Source organism: Schistocerca gregaria, chromosome 3 (genome assembly GCF_023897955.1).
Source record: "Schistocerca gregaria isolate iqSchGreg1 chromosome 3, iqSchGreg1.2, whole genome shotgun sequence".
Classification (NCBI taxonomy): domain Eukaryota; kingdom Metazoa; phylum Arthropoda; class Insecta; order Orthoptera; family Acrididae; genus Schistocerca; species Schistocerca gregaria.
The window spans coordinates 507,404,858-507,422,278 of NC_064922.1; the positions used below are offsets into that span (position 1 = coordinate 507,404,858).

The 17,421-nt window shown below is 45.3% G+C and overlaps 1 protein-coding gene across 2 annotated transcripts in view; it reads left to right on the plus strand.

Annotated features, from left to right (window-relative positions):
* The window catches only part of LOC126354220 (acyl-protein thioesterase 1), a 117,217-nt gene that overhangs the window by 59,304 nt on the left and 40,492 nt on the right, over window positions 1-17,421 (plus strand). For both annotated transcript variants that reach the window (XM_050003701.1, XM_050003702.1), the window contains exons 4-5: window positions 5,789-5,836; window positions 6,474-6,720. In XM_050003701.1, coding sequence (XP_049859658.1) covers window positions 5,789-5,836; window positions 6,474-6,720 — 295 coding nt within the window. The remainder of the gene's footprint in view (window positions 1-5,788; window positions 5,837-6,473; window positions 6,721-17,421) is intronic.

Consider the following 17,421-nt stretch of genomic DNA (forward strand, 5'->3'; position numbering starts at 1 on the left):
TCATTCTGGAAACATCCCCCAGGCTGTGACTAAGCCATGTCTCCGCAATATCCTTTCTTTCAGGAGTGCTAGTTCTGCAAGGTTTGCAGGAGAGCTTCTGTAAAGTTTGGAAGGTAGGAGACGGATACTGGTAGAAATAAAGCTGTGAGTACCGGGCATGAGTCGTGCTTCGGTAGCTCAGACGGTAGAGCACTTTCCCGCGAAAGGCAAAGGTCCCGAGTTCGCGTCTCGGTCGGGCACACAGTTTTAATCTGCCAGGAAGTTTCATATCAGCGCACACTCCGCTGCAGAGTGAAAATCTCATTCTGGAATCATGATATTAACATTGGCATGCATGGGTCGTTGACCGTGGAGGCCCATTGTTAGAAGAGTTCGGTGCACTGTGTGTTCAGACACTTTTTCGCTGCCCAGCATTACAGTCTGATGTTAGTTTCTCCACAGTTTACAGCCTGTTCTGTTTTACCAGTCTGCCGAGCCAAAAACATGTGACAACTGTAATGAGGCATGGCTACCCAACTCCGCGACATAGGGATGTTGTTTCTCCTTGGCTTCGCCACATATTGAAAACTCTCACTGTAGCACTCCTCAAACACCTGACAAGTTGTGCAGTTTCTGAAACGCTTATTCAGAGCCTCCAGGCCATTACAGTTTGCCTTCAGCCGTACTTAGATTGCACGCCTTCCCCTTTCTACACACGGATAGCACACTGAACTGATAAAACATGCACTTTGCTTGCGTCTAACAGTCATTCTTCGCCAGGTAACACTAGCACCTGGACAGGTTTATATTGATAGTAGGACAGTAGTCATAATGTTCTGGTTCAGCAGTGTATAATTTTATTTTGTATTTTTCCTAACATTTCCTTCTTGAATAAGAGTATATCAGCATTCTTTTAACTAATGATGAATCAGAAATCATTAATTTTCAGTGATTAAAATACAAATTAAATTAGAAGAAACACATTTTACTGTGGAATTCCCACATAAACAGCTTACTAAAAAAATATGTAAAGTAAGTAATCTGAAAACTGCAAACATGTTGCGTTATATCATGGGCCAACTAGCTGGTACACTTATATCATTGTTCAGTAACACATTGGCAAGAATTAAGAAATATTTTTTCCCTTATGTTACAGCCAAAAACATTTATTTTAATAGTCTAAATATAATACCTATATTAGTACAATAGCAAATATAAAATTACCATCAAAGAATGAAGAATCCAGGATGGAATGTAACATTATTATGAAAACGAAAGTTGCTACCCACGATATAACGGATTTGCTGAGTCACAGATAGGTACAACAAAAAGACTGTTACAAATATAGCTTTCGGCCATTAAGGTCTTCATCAACAATAGATGTACGTGCGCGCGCATGCGCTCACACACACACACACACACACACAACTGCAGTGTCAGGCAACTGAAACCACACTGCAGGCAGCAGCATCACTGCATGGAGGGAGTGGTGACTGGGTAGGGGTAGGGAGGAGGCTGGGGCAGGAAGGGCCAGGAATAGTATGGTGGGGGTGGCGGACAATGGAGTGTGCTGCAGGTTAGATGGAGGGCAGAGGGGGGGGGGGGGGGAAGTAGCAGAAAAGGAGAGAAGTAAAAAGACCACATGTTATTGTGGAATGACAGCTGTGTAGTGCAGGAATGGGAACAAGGAAGGGGCCGGATGGTTGAAGACAGTGACTAACGAACATTGAGGCCAGGAGGGTTACGAGAATGTAGGGTGTCCTACATACTGTTCCTGTGTTGTTGCTTCGCTCGTGGAATCCCCCCAAATGGCCTTACCATCAAATTACCCATCTCTAGCTGTGACCCCTTCTTCCACAATGACCTCCACCTATTCATATTCTGTCAGACCTTGGCCCCTCACCAACATAGTCCTGCAAAAACCATACCAACCAAGCCCAAACCTCCTTGCCGTACCTTCTCTCCATCCGCAAAATTGCTGTGCAGTCTCAAATTCCTGGAACCAATAACACACACTGAAACTCTTGCCCTGCAGGAACTTCAGCAACATGCACAATGCCACCTCAAAAGGATCTCCATCCTGCTCACACCCTACTCCCACCTTGGAGTACTACAGTCCACCACCGGTACACCAATCTATAAACCTCCCCTGCATCCCCTCATACCTGACAAACAGTGTCTCGCAGTCCTCCTACACTTACACCATCCTCCAAATCTCACTCCCACCACCACACAGAATCCAGAATCTAAACATACCCATAACACAGCCATCAACCTTTCATCCAGAAGTCTTAGGCCCACAGAAATATCAGTCCTTTCCAAAGGCCTCACCTGTTGTCCCACTCCCAAATTCAGTCATGCAGGACTTGTTAAAGACCTTCTGCCCTACTGCCCATTGCTACAGTGGAAACACTTTCACCACCGATCCTACCACACTAAACCAAAGACCAATACTGAACCCTACCTAATTCAGTTCACTCTTCCATCCAAGCGAAATCCACTTCCACTGCTCCCAAATTGCCCCCCCGTTACTTTCCAGAATTTCTTAACCTTGAACCTTGCCTCACTGTCATTCCCCAAATCCCTCAACATGCAAACTAACCTAACATTCACAGAAAGAACCGCAGTCCACCATCTAAAAACAGATCCTGATTGTATAATCCTACCTGCAGACAAAGGCACCACCATTGTTGTTTTGAACCGAAAGGATTACGTGGCAGAAGGACTCCCGTCAGCTGTCAGATACTTCCACCTACAAACCATGCCACATTGACCCCATTCCAGAAATCGAGCAGCATCTCCAGTCACTACTCAAATCCATGGGCCCATCCCAGAACCTATTGCCAGAGCCCATATCTCTACTCACCCCTACCACTCCCTCCACTTCCACCTTCTACATGCTTTCTAAGTCCATAAACCTCACCACTCAGGACACCCCATTGTGGCTGGTTACTGTGCCCCCACTGAGAGAATCTCTTCTCACAGACCAACACCTTCAACTCATTAACCGGAACCTAGCCTTCTATTTAAAAGATACCAACAATTTCCTCCACCGACTCTCCACAGTCCACAGTTCCTGTCCCCTTACCACATGGTGTCCTGCTCGTCACTATTGATGCCGCCCCCCCCCCCCCCCCTTTACACAAATAATCCTGAAGCCCATGACCTTACAGCTAGTCCCATTGCGCGAAAGTTTCCAAATCAAAACTTCCTTCCTAGTCACCATGACCAACTATATCCTCACCCAGAATTACTTCTCCTTAGAAGACATTACCTACATAAAAATCCAGGTTACGGCTATGGGCACCTGTGTGGCACCATCCTATGGCAACCAAATCATAGGCGGTCTAGAGGAATCCTTCCTAAAAACCCAGAATCCGAAACCCCTCATCTGGATCAGATTCATTGCTGACATCTTTGTGATCTGGATCAAGGTTGACAACACCCTATCCGCATTCCTCCGGAACCTCAACAACTTCTCCCCCATCAAGAAGCCACCTTGCATCTGCAGTGATGAGCGGTCCCTCCCGAAATATACTGATGGTCTCACTGAAGCCTCCACAGACTGTTATCGTCCCAACCTCGTATAAAAGCAAATTCCTGTGCCATATCTTTCCAGTCTCCCACTACCTCCCAAAGTCCCACCATCGGGCTACAGAGGAGCATTCCCCCCGTAACTCAGTACCTCCGAAGCCTGAAGTGACAGAACTACATTCTCCGCCAGGTGTTCGACTACCTCTTACCATACCCTGAAATGAGAAATGTCCTGCCCACTATCCTTCCCACCCCTCCCATAATGGTATTCCGCCATACATTGAAGCCCTGTTTCCAAACCCTTACCTCATGGCTCATATCCCTGTAAGAGACCTACATGCAAGACCTGTCCCCCACATCCTCCCACCACCACCACCACCACCACCACCACCACCACCACCACCTACTTCAGTCTGGTCACAAACATCACCTACCCCATGAAAGGCAGGGCTACCTGTGAAGTGAAACCAGTCATGTGATTTACAAGCTAAGCTGCAACCACTGTGCTGAATTTTATGTGAGCATGACAATAAACAAGCTGTCTGTCCGCATGAATAGCCACCAACAATCTGTAACAAAAAAAAATGATTGTGTGGTATTATTGGCCAGGAGGCCCCATCTGGGGAAGTTAGGCTGCAAAGTGCAAGTCTTATTTCAGTTGACACCACATTGGGTGACTTGTGTGCCAATGGTGAGGATGAAAAGACGATGACAACAAAACACCCAATCCACGAGCGAAGAAAATCTGCAACCCGGCCAGGAATCGAACGTTTGTCCCACTTCATGGGAGGCAAGCACATTACCACTTGGCTAAGCAGGTGGACACTGTGGCCAAGAAACAAGTGGACTACCCTGTTGCTGAACACACTAACAAAAAATAGATCTTTCATTTCCGTGACTGCTTCACAGCCTGGGCCATATGGATCCTCTTAACAACACCAGCTTTTCTGAATTGCGCAGATGGGAACTTTCTCTGCAATACATTCTATGTTCCCATAACCGTCCTGGCCTCAATCTTCGTTAGTCACTCTCCTCACCCATCCAGCCTCTTCCCTGTTCCCATTCCAGCACTACACAGTCATCATCCCACCATACATTCAGTCTTTCTACTTCTCTCCTTTTCCACTACTTCCCCCACCCCCCACCCCGCCTCCCGACCGCCCTCAGTATCTCCGCTATATGGTGAGTAGCAACTTTCTTTTTCATAATATTGTTACATTCCATCCTGAATTTTCCATTGTGAGTGGAAATATGCATTTTCAGTATTAAGCAGAGTGTAGCAGCCCAGTAGTCAGACACTGGACTCACATTTGGAAGGAACAAGTCTCAAATCCCTGCTCAAGAATTCTGATTTATGTTTCTGACATTTCCATTAATTTGATTGTAGTGGATTCCAGTATGATTCCTTTGAAAATTATGTGGCTGATATATTTCCCCAAGCTTTTTCTTCCCTTCCAGCCATACAAAAAAGTAAGGAAATTAAACCAGAACTGTAACATATCACATTGTGAATGTGAGAGAGAGGGAGAAAAAGTCAATTTGTTCAAAATTGGTTGTCTCATTGCTTTATTCATTTATTTTCTGGCATGTTATTAAATAATCACTTTCGTAGCTACTTTCAACATTATCCCATGCACTTTAGCAGAGGTATATGATGAAAAGGGGGATATAGTAGGGAACCAGCTGTAAGTTGTATATCTGTATGTTTGAAAGATTTTGATATTTGTTAATGTATATAAAGATTAAGAGATTTCAAATGAGTGAGAGAGAGAGAGATTTCCTGATAGTGGAGGTTCTTTCTTGTAACAAGAAAAAATGTTAGACATTTATTGTTATGTATTGTTATGTTGAGTACAATAATGTTAAGATGAGTCATGAATTATGGTAAGAGATCTTAGCATGCATATCATTATTATGAGTGTAATACATTAATCTTCATTCCATACATGTGCACTAGAAAATAATGCACACTTGATACATCAATGCTAGTGATATTGTCTTCACTAAAGAAGCTACTGCAGTTAATATAGCAATGCGGGATTAGCCAAGTGGTCCAATGCGCTACAGTCATGGACTGTGCGGCTGGTCCTGGCGGAGGTTAGAGTCCTCCCTCGGACATGGGTGTGTGTGTTTGTCCTTAGGATAATTTAGATTAAGTAGTGTGTAAGCTTAGGGAGTGATGACATTAGCAGTTAAGTCCCATAAGATTTCAAACACATTTGAACATTTTTTGAGTTAATATAATTTAGACACTTTTTTGTTTTTGTTTTTGCAGCCCCACAATGCCAGTTACACTAAATGGTGGATTTAGAATGCCGTCATGGTAAGTTTCAAATTTGTGGCATAAAATAAATGATTAACTGAACTACAAGTATAGGAATGTTTACTTGTCACATCAGTAACCATTGCATCTTAAGTTTACAATTTTAATGGCGTGCAAGGACAATTTTCCTTGGACTTAGTCTGTGAAGACCACATTGTTCCACAGAGGATACACTGTATCTATGAGAGAGCAAAATGCCACTGTTATAAGAATAGCTATATATTGAAAACAAAAAGAAAGGGTGTTGTCTAGTATTATTTGTTTGTTATTGCTAAATGTTCGAGATGTATAAAGAAAAGATATGTATTATGGAAGTCAACTTGCAAAGGTGATTATGTAGCTCAGTGAGGGAGTTCCAGCATAAATCAAAGTTCGCACTGTGTGTCCTATGCTCCACTCCCTAGCAGTCCACTGTCACCGTCATTAATTCCTTACTGCCCTTTCCCAAAATTCCACTCTGTGGCGCTACACACCTCCCTTTCATACCTTGCTGCTTAGGTGATTTCTCAATTCTGCAGCAATCACATTCAAAAATTTGAAACTTTTACCTACTTAACTTCAAATTTGGAAAATATATTTTTTGCTACAAATATTCTTCAATCTGTTTTGCATAAAAACTAATTAGTTCATTCCACAGGTTTGATCTACGAACTTTGGATGCTAATGGGCCTGAGGATGAAGAAGGTATAAAACGTGCAACAGAATTAGTGCACGGTATGATTGAACAGGAAGTAAAAGCTGGTATACCTTCAAATCGCATTGTCCTGGGAGGCTTCTCACAAGGAGGTGCCTTGGCACTATATTCAGCTCTCAAGTTTCCAAAACCACTGGCAGGAGTTATAGCTCTCTCTTGTTGGCTACCTCTTCACAAGCAGTTTCCAGCTGTAAGTTGATTACTTTGTAGTTATCCTGGCATGTATCGTCTGAAGCAGCTAATGGGACAAAATCTCGTCAGCAACTGAAGGATTTTGAGACCTTCTGTTTACTAACCAAATGGAACTATATGGCTCCAGAGACCTTTTGAAATCACATCTCAAACATCTTTGATGCAGCCAGAAGTGACAAATGAAAATTTGTTCCAAGGGTGGGGTTCAAATTCAGATCTCCTGCTCACTGGGCAGATCTGCTAACCCCTACACCACACTGGCACAGTGGCTTTGCACAACTGCACAGACTACCCTCCTCACTCCAAAGTCCTACCCGTGCCTCAGCTCACTAGGTATGTCCTCAAACTCGAAAAGCATTGCAGAGGCTTTCCAAATGTGTTACAATAGCACCTCAGCATCAAACGAAACGGAAGATCCTGTCTGAAATCCAGGCATACCAAGTGAGCTGCGCCTTCCTAGGAATTTTCATTGAGGAGGGAGGCCTGCTAGGGTATTCCATGCAGTTTTACAAAGCCACTGTGCCAGGATGACATAGTGATCAGCACATCGACCTAGTGGGCAGAAGGCCAGGGTTGGAATCTCAGCCTTGGTACAAATTTTCATGTGTCACTTCAGTTTGCACACACAAATCATTTCAGTGTGTTGTTTTGAAATGTAAACTTTTTATCAGTAAAAGAACTGTGCGCAGTGTGAGGTAATATGTTTTGTTCAGACTGCCAAATGAATAACAGACTTAGAAGTTGAGTTTTGTACGGGGGCTATTCAGAAAGTAGGGAACATTTCCATCTGACACCACTAGGCGTGCACCAATCGCATGTATTTTGGTATGTGCGTGTTCGAATTTGAAATGTGTGCTGCAATCGAAAATCCTGCCAGTTGCGAGTTGCCATCTGTGATATGGTTTTTGTTGGCAAAAAACCTAAAAACTATATAAATTAATCGTGAACTGTGCAAAGTGTACGGAAACAATGTAATGAGTGAATTTTCCGTCTAGAAATGGTGCATTCGGTTTAAAAATGGCCGAACCAATGTTCATGATAAAGACAAGAGTGGACACCCGAGCATTGTGGCTGCCAATCTTGTTGCTAAAGTTGATGAAACAATTCATGAAAACTGTCGCTTCACAATAATGGAGCTTTCACTTTCTTTTCTAAAAGTTTCATGGACTTTGTTTTTTGAAATTGTCACTCAAAAGCTAGGCTACCACAAATTTTGTGCACAATAGGTGCCCAAAATGCTTACAGAGCACCATAAAGAACAGCAAATGGGGGCAGCGTTGACATTTCTGGAGGCCTACCACAAACGTGGTGATTCATTACTGGATCGAATCGTAACCAGTGACAAGACTTGGGTGAAACATGTCAATTGACAAAATTACAGTCCATGGACTGGGGCACACAAGGTCCGTCTCCGACCCGCTCCCACCCTCACCCCCCCCCCCAGCCCCACCCCCCCAAAAAAAAAAAAAAATGTTTGCAAACCTTGTCAGCAAGGAAGTTGAGGGTGACAGTGTTTTGGAATAGGCAAGATGTGCTGCTTATTGATTCTCTCGAACGTGAAGCAACCATAAATTCTGCCCGTTACTGTCAAACTTTGCACAGCCTTAGAAGTTTCCCTCATCCACCCTACAGCCCCAATCTTGCACCAAGTGACTTCCACTTGTTTCCCAAGATGAAGAACTGGCTTGCAAGACAGTGCTTTGATGATGACGCAGAACTCCAGGTGGGCATGACTCGCTGTCTGAAGTCTCAGGCGGCAGAATTTTACAGCGGTCTTTCAAAGCTTGTCCACCGCTATGATAAGTGCCTCAATGTGTTTGGTGACTATATTGAAAAGTAGTGTATCAGTCGCTCTTTCAGATGTATATTATAAAATATATTTCTTGAACTTAGTCCCCCCCCCCTTTTTTTTAATGCCAAAACATTCCCTATTTTCTGAATAACCCTTGTGTTTGGCATTACAGAACTTCTTTAAAATATTATTGCTCATAGGGGTAAGAGAGGAGCAGCAGTGCATGCTTAGTAACATCTTGGTGTGTTTACATGTAAAGTTATCCAATAATATGTGGATCCTGCCGAATAGCTGGTTTGACATAAGGATCATTTATGTTTTACACAGAGTAATATGCATAAAATTTTTCACGTGTTCTGGTGATCAAAGGACCAGTGAATTTATGTATGCAATCTAATGCTTTGAACATTGACACCAAATTCACCATTTTGGGAAGCTGTTGACCAGAAACCAGTGTATATTCAAACTTCTGTGCACTGGACTACAAGCATACATGAACGACACAATTGGTGAACTGCTAGGGACACTTTTTGATGCAGTACAGGCAGCATATCTCTCAAGAAACTAAAATGGGCCGATACATTCAGCTGTTGAAGTAATATACGTAGGGCGTCAAAAGATTGTGGATAAATCACAAATTCACTCCAGAGTAATGTTACTGACTTAACAGCTGCTCTACAATAGTGGTTATCACCAGCTTACTGATACATTATTTGTGATTGTATTCTCTGCAACCATTTCTGAGCTGGTGACAATGACTAGGTGAAATTTTAAATATACTCTGTGTGCATAATGATTCACCATTGCTGCACTGTTATTGCAGATTGCATGTTAGACTGATGGTGAAATCCGCCAGCAGCAACATACAATTAAAAACACATTCCAAACACATTGTGCTGTATATGTCAGGGAAGGGGGGAGGCGGTTGTTACATATGCCTCGTGATGGCAGTGTGAGGAGGTCAAGCGGTCAGGACTTGAGAATGGGCATCCAGGGCTGCCGTTAAATGACAAAACAGGAAATTAGGTACAATAAAGAGGATATATTTCAATGTACAGTGTACAAGGGGCATGCCTAGGGTCAGAAGTTACCAAATTTGGGCAAGTCTAGGAGGTCGAACAATTAATTGAAATGGGCAACACAAGGGGAAGCGGTTCATGTTAACTTATGTTGGTAGCCGGTTGTGAAAAGCAGAGGCAGAGGCTCTGCCTCCCGAAAAGACGTCTGTTCTGGTCAAGGTCTGGATTACAAGAGAGAGGGAGAGGCAACTGTGTTCAGCACTGCAGAACACTACAGCGTCCTCACACATGGCCTGTATTCCACGCACGATGTGGATAAAACCATTGGCGTGAATTCGCTTGCAGTTTCAGCAGAGGTCTCAGGCCATCTCTTGTCAACAGCTTTAACTGGACAGACCTGCCTCTGTTTTGAAAGACAGGTAACTTGTCGCTTAGGCACAACATAAGTTGCTCTGGGAGAAAACTTGTAAAGGTTTCAATGGGCCTTTGAAATAAATTTTTTAATCAATACCTCAAAAATATTCCTGACTGGCTGACACCCTGTACAACATGGTATTATTCCTCCACTTATTCAACAGTCAGACTACTCATTTATAATTAGGAGACAAGGGTCTGAGTCATCACAGATACTTACTGTTTGTGAAACATAAGTGTGCTTATTGAAGCCCATTGCCGTTTGCATGAAACTGCGTTCTTTGTTGAAATAATGCATGATGTGGCAAGTACAGCCAGCTACGAGGGTGAGTCAAATGAAAACCTTTTTTTTTTTTTTTAATATTATTTATTATGTAGAAGTGGTACAAAGCAGTATCACTTATCAACATAATCTCCCCCACGCTCAATGCTAGTCCTCCAGCACTTACAAAGTGCATAAATTCCTTTAGAAAAAATTCTTTTGGTAGTCTGCGCAACCACTCATGCACTGAGATTGGAACTTCTTTCCTCCCATTGCATCTTTGAGTGGTCCAACCATATGGGAATCACTTGGGATGGTGGATGAGGAAGACACTCAAAATGCAGGTCTGTGATTGTTGCAATTGTTATACAGGCAGTGTGGGGCCTTGCATTGCCATGTTGCAAAGGGACACCTGCTGACAGCAATCCAAGTCGCTTTGATTTGATTGCAGGCCCCCGATAATTTTTTAGGAGATCTGTGTATGATGCACTGATGACAGTGGTCCCTCTAGGCATGTAATGCTCCAAAATGAAGCCTTTTTTGTCCCAAAAGAGAGTCAGCATAACCTTCCCTGCTGATGGTTCTGTTCGAAACTTCTTTGGTTTTGGTGATGAGGAATGGCGCCATTCCTTGCTCGCTCTCTTCATTTCCGGTTGGTGGAAGTGAACCAAGGTTTCCTCCCCAGTAACGATTCTTACAAGGAAGCCATCACTTTCTCGTTGAAAGTGCCGAAGAAGTTCTTCACAAGCATCAATACGTCATTTTCTTTTTTTCAGGAGTCAGCTGCCGTGGCACCCATCTCGCAGACACTTCGTAAAACTGGAGCTCATCATGCACAATGTAGTTGCTGACCCATGACTAATCTGTAAACATGCTGCAATGTCATTCAGTTTCACTTGGCAGTTTTCCGTCACTATAGCTTCAACTGCTGCAATGTTCTGTGGGGTCACAATTCTTTGTGCCTGACCTGGAGAAGGAGCATCTTCCATTGAAGTCACACCATTTGCAAACTTCATACTCTGTTTGTAGACTTGCTGCTGTGACAAACATGCATCACCATACTGAACCTTCATTTGTCGATGAATTTCAATAGGTTTCACACCTTCACTACACAAAAACCAAATAACAGAACACTGTTCTTCCCTGATGCAAGTCGCAAGTGGGGCGGCCATCTTTATATTGATACTGCGACGGTATGTGTGCATTTGCATATGCTACCACCGACAGGCCATTTTGGACGTTGTTGGTAGCACGCTTACCAACTTACAGGAAAGTGGCGCGAAATTTCGATTTGTTATTGCAAATTTAAGGTTTTCATTTGACTCAACCTCATACTTGTCCTGCTTCACTATCCACTACTCGCAACCCTGACAGGATGTGTCGTCCATCGTATACATATCTTGGTTTTTACTTGAGTTAGCACAGGAGCTGTTTGTGTATTACCTGGTGAGATATCTTTGATTCATTTTTATGTGAGGTTACATCACTGACACAACAACTGTATCAGCATAATATGTTCGAATGAGAATACATGGTACCACATTTTGTGCATAACATGTATTGCACTGTCAGTGTATTTCGTAATATACCGTGTGGTTATAATTAAATTTTCTCTATTTAACAAGCTGGCAACGGCCTTGCTGCAGTGGATACACCGGTTCCCATGAGATCACCGAAGTTAAGCGCTGTCGGGCATGGCCGGCACTTGGATGGGTGACCATGCGCTGTTTCCATTTTTCGGGGTGCACTCAGCCTCATGATGCCAATTAAGGAGCTACTTGATTGAATAATAGTGCTTCGGTCAAGAATACCATCATAATCCGGAAAGAGGCAATGACCACTTGCCCAACAGGAGGGTGATGAACTCACTGTTGCTGTGGCAGACTGTGCTGCATGCAATTCCCAGTCATCAGGCAGTGCACATGCTGTATCATGACAGTTGAACATCCTGTGGTCCACTGTATGGCAGGTGCTTTGAACCATTCAAAAATGGTATCCGTACGAGATCCGTATCGTACAACAGCTTGAACCACAGGACGCACACTTCACTCTCCACTGTCTCGCAAGAATTGAAGTTGATGGGGGCTGGCCCTGGACCCCCCTATGGACAGACAAAACTCATTTTTCTCTGACAGGTGAAGTGGACACACACAATTGCCGAGTGTGGGGATCTCCATCTCCAGTCACTGTGTATGAAGTTCCTACGTATGGCGAATGTGTCACCATATGGTGTGGCTTCATGGCTACGTTCATCATTGGCCCATTCTCCCTCCCCATCACCCCCTTCCCCACCCTCCAGTGGGCTCGCTGCTCTTCGGGGGGCTCCCTACTCTTTGGCGGGTTCATGCTTGGCTACCATGGGCCCCAACCTTTGCAGCATTTTTTCCCCTTCCATGCTGCATGTCTGTCCCCTTGCTATTCTTTTTCCCTTCACTTGGGAAACATGTCTGGGATGTTATAGTCTCACCTTTGTTTTTTGCTCCATTTTCCTTTCTTTGTTTCCCTTCTCCTCTCATTCCTCTGCTTCATTGTTTGAGTTTCCTCTTTTTCTTCTTCCTCCCTTTGCACTCCTGAAGGCTGGCACATGCATCTTACACGTAACAGGTGACTGGGTAATGAGTAATTCCCAGCCCCAGGTCGACAGGTAGGGTTCGCACATACCCCATGGTACAGGCCAGCCCCAGGGAGGGGTGATTGCCTGAGCTGCAACCTTCCCAAATTGCCGATTGGTCCCTCTGTCAGGCGTTCAGGAGGTGTGAACAATCACCGCAGTCAATGTCTACAAAACATAAACATAATGATTCAAAGACCCTTCCCCCCTGCATCACGGTCCCTTGTGGTGTCACTCACTGAAGACGGTCAGTCCTTCGCCACAGTAAATCCGTTTATTATTCTAAAAGGTGTTGCAATTGCCAGCCCTGTGAAATCCTGCTCTAATTTACAGAATGATACTTTGCTTTTGGAGGCTACTTCTGATTCTCACATACAACTACTGCTTGCTGCCTCACTTCTTCGTGGCTATACTGTTCATGTCGAGGGCCATAAAACGATGAATTCTTTCCATGGTGTAATTTACACCAGGCTGCTTGACGGTCTAACCGAGGCTGAAATCCAATCATACCTCTCTGATCAGGGTGTCATTGCCGTCCATTGTCTAATGAAAAGGGGAGATTCTTCCTTAGTGCCCACTCGCACTCTTTTTTCTCACCTTTGATAGAGTGGTGCTTCAGAAGGAAGTCCAAGACCAAAGCAGGCTGTGAAATTATCACAGTCCGGCCACCCCTTGCGGGTTCGGGGATAAGAATAGGTCCGCGGTATTCCTGCCTGTCGTAAGAGGCAATTAAAAGGAGTTTCACAAGTTTCGGTCTTTGTGTGATGGTCCCCTGTAGAGTTTGACCTCCATTCTTCAAAATTTTCCCAAAGATCGAGCCAGTTGGGGAAGGGCACCTTAAATGGTGCATCATGTCTATCATGCATTGAGATCGCGCTCGTTCACCATGTCTTTGGTGAGGACACCTTCCTGGGTGTGTTTTCCACCATGCACTGTGTAGTGTCACTTTCTGTATCAACAATGACTATGGACTTCTTAGCACCTGATCTCCAGCACGGTAGCCAGTCCGTTGTGGTGGGGTCGCCATGTACCCTGTTGGTTGTAGTCCTCTGACCACACAGGGATTGCTCTGCTGATGCCTGCGCCATTAACTCCCCACATGTGCCAAGGGGTAGATGACCATCCCCCTGGAGGCATCAGGACTCCCGGCAATGGCCGTCCTGCCAGGTGGCCTTTGCTTCGGCTGGGTGGCACCCGTTGGGAGGGTCCCTGGTCAGAGTGGGTGGCATCAGGGCAGATGACACGCTAAGAAGCATAGTCCATCATCTCTTGCTGGTGGTGAAACACCAGCAGTCTCTAAGGGTTCACGTGCTCAATTTAACGCACAGAAGTACGACCCCAAATCTTTCCCCTCCATGGCCACACCGTGGGAGGAATATCAGGCTGAGGATGGCAGTGGATCTTATTCTCCCCGCTACTTTGTATGTTAGAGAGCTGATGTGGAATCTTTCATGACGATGAAGACTCGGTTTTAAGTTGAGCATTTAGAGGACCAGTTAGAGGAGGTGGAGGGATTGTCCAAAATGAGATTTTGGTCATTCGTGATCAAAACAGCATCCTCTGCTCAGTCACAGGTGTTACTCACTTGTGACAATCTGGGGGATGTTTCTGCACCCGTCATGCCGCACAAGAGCTTAAATATGATCCAGAGTATCATTTCACAGTGACCTTCTTTTGCAATCTGACAATGAGCGGCACGCCACTTTAGAGTGATAAGGTATACATTTCATCTAGCATGTCCAATGGGGTCCAAGGGATACTCAGGTTTCCGCCGGTGCCTTCATCTTGGCCTACGGGGGTTATACATTGCCTGAGAAGGTCAAGGTGATCGTCTACCGCTGTGATGTAAAGCTCTATATCCTTCCCCTGATGCGGTGCTATAAGTGTTGGGGCCATATGTTTTCTCGCAGTACTTCCAACGTCACATGTTGAGATTGTGGACACCCATCACATCCCAATACTCCATGTGCCCCGCCTCCTATCTATGTCAACTGGGGAAAACACCATTCGCCTTGCTCGCCAGACTGCAGGATTCTCCAAAAAGAAAGGAAACCCATGGAGTACAAGACCCTGGACCGACTAACCTAAACTGAGGCTAAGAGAAAATTTGAACACCTGCATCCTGTACATATGACATCGTCTTACGCTGCCGCTACAACAGTTTTGGCACCATCAGCTCCGCCAACCCAGTCACCTCTCAAAGCCATAAGACTACACTGCCCCCTTGATGGTGGAGGGCATTTCCCTCCCTGTTGCTCCCGCACCACCTACTTCGGGAGCAATCCTCCCCCTCCCCCCCTTCCCCCCTCCCCAAACCATCGGAGACGTCCGTCCCCACTTCTAAGCCGGAAAAGCATGTCATCTTCGGCTTCTCTCACTAGGAAGGGGTCCTGTGGGTCACTCGCTTCCCAGGTTTCTGCTAGTGGGAAATATGACACCTGCCAGTGGCTGAAGAGCTCAAAAGCAGCCAGTTGCAGGGCTTCACGCTCGTCCTCAGTCTTGGTGACTGAGCCAGTGAAGTCCTCCCAGCTGGGGAAACCCAATGAGCAGCGAATGAAATCCAGAGAGAAGACCCCTAAGACCAAGGAAATTGCAGTGGCACCCACACAACTGCTACATACAATATCTGCGTCTGAGGATGGGGTGGAGATTCTAGCGTCTGATTTTTAATGCTGAGGACCTAGATCTCGCCAGACCCACAGACAAAGGATATAGACTGCTCAGGCTCTAAGTCGGTGGCAGCAGGTGACTCTGAGGTGTAAACTGCATCATTGAATGTTCCATGCCAGAAAGTCCTCCCCTTCACTACATGCCACAGTGAATCCTGTAATGCTCCATGTACAGAGTGGGGGCTCCTCAGTGCCCTTGCACATTGCCCCAACACATCTCCTGGGCCTCATGGTATTCACAGCCAGGTGATTAAACGTTTCTCCTCTGACTGCAAGTGACATATCCTCGTCCTCTTCAAACAGATCTGATGCGATGGCATCTTTCCATCACAATGGCGTAATCTGCTGGAACGTATGGCGTGTCGGCAATTGGTTTGGGTCCTGGAGTCACGTGGCCTTCTGGCTCCATGTCTACCACTGATAATCTTGTGTCCCTAGAATCTGCCATCCGAACAGCCTTTTCCAGATGCAAACACCTGGTTGCCATCTTTTTTGACCTACATAAAGCATTCGTCACGACCTGGTGACGACATATCCTTGCCACATTTAATGAGTGGGGTCTCCAGGGCCCACTCCCAATTTTTATCCAAAACTTGCTGTCGCTCCGTACTTTCCATGTCCAAGTTGGTGCATCCCATAGTTCCATCCATATCCAGGAGAATGGAGTCTCGCAGGGCTCCATATTTAGTGTGTGTCTATTTTTAGTGGCCATTAACAGTCTAGCAGAAGCTGTCAGGCCCTCCGTCTCACCCTCTCTGTATGCAGATGACTTCTGCATTTTCAGTACTGGCATTGCTGAGCATTGCCTACAGGGAGCCATCCACAAGGTGCAGTCATGGGCTCTAGCCCATGGCTTCCAGTGTTCAGCCATGAAGATGTGTTTCGTACATTTGTCGGCATCATGCCGTTCATCCGGAATCAGAACTTTACATTAACGACAGTCCACTCATTGTAGTAGAGACATATCGATTCTTAGGTCTGGTTTTTCAATGCTCATTTGACATGGCTTCCTCATCTTCGTCAGCTTAAATGGAAGTGTTGGTAGCACCTCAATGCCCTCCACTTCCTGAACAACATCAACTGGGGTGCAGATCACTCTACGCTGCTGCAGCTCTACAGAGACCTTGTTCAATCCTGCCTTGACTATGGGAGTGTGATTTATGGTTCGGCAGCACCTCAGCATTGCTTTTGCTCAACCCATTGCACCATTGCGAAGTTCGACTAGCAACAGTAGCTTTTAGGATGAGTCCAGTGACAAGCGTACTGGTGGAGGCTGGAGTTCCTCCATTGAAGATCCGATGTGCAGAGCTGCTCACCAGTTACGTTGCACATACTCATAGCTCTCTCGAACATGCTAATTACCGTCTTATTTTTCCAACCAGGGCAGTTCGTCCACTGCATAGGCAGCCCAGGTCAGGGCTAACAATTGTGGTTCTCATGCGATTGCTTCTGTCTGAACTGGAGTCCTTCCCTGCACCACCTCTGCTCGAGGTACATTCACATACACCTCCATGGTGTAGCTCTAGGCCAAAGCTTCGCCTGGACATTTCATGTGGCCCTAAGGATTCCGTTAACCCTGCGGCTCTCCGCTGTCAATTCCTTTTAATGCTTGAAGTGTTCAGGGGCTCTGAAGTGGTTTACAGCAACGGCTCGATGGCTGATGGTGGTGATGGCTTTGCCTTTGTCCACAGTGGCCATATTGAACAGCATTCCTTGCCTGATGACTGCAGTGCATTCACTGCAGAGCTGGTGGTCATATTTCGTGAACTTCATTATATGTGTTCATGCCCCAAGGAATTGTTTCTTCTGTGTACTGACTCCTTGAGCAGCCTACATGCTATCAACCAGTGCCACCCTCGCCATCTTTTGGTGGCATCCATCCAGGAGTCCATCTATGCCCTGGACCAGTCCCTTCGTTCAGTGGTGTTTGTG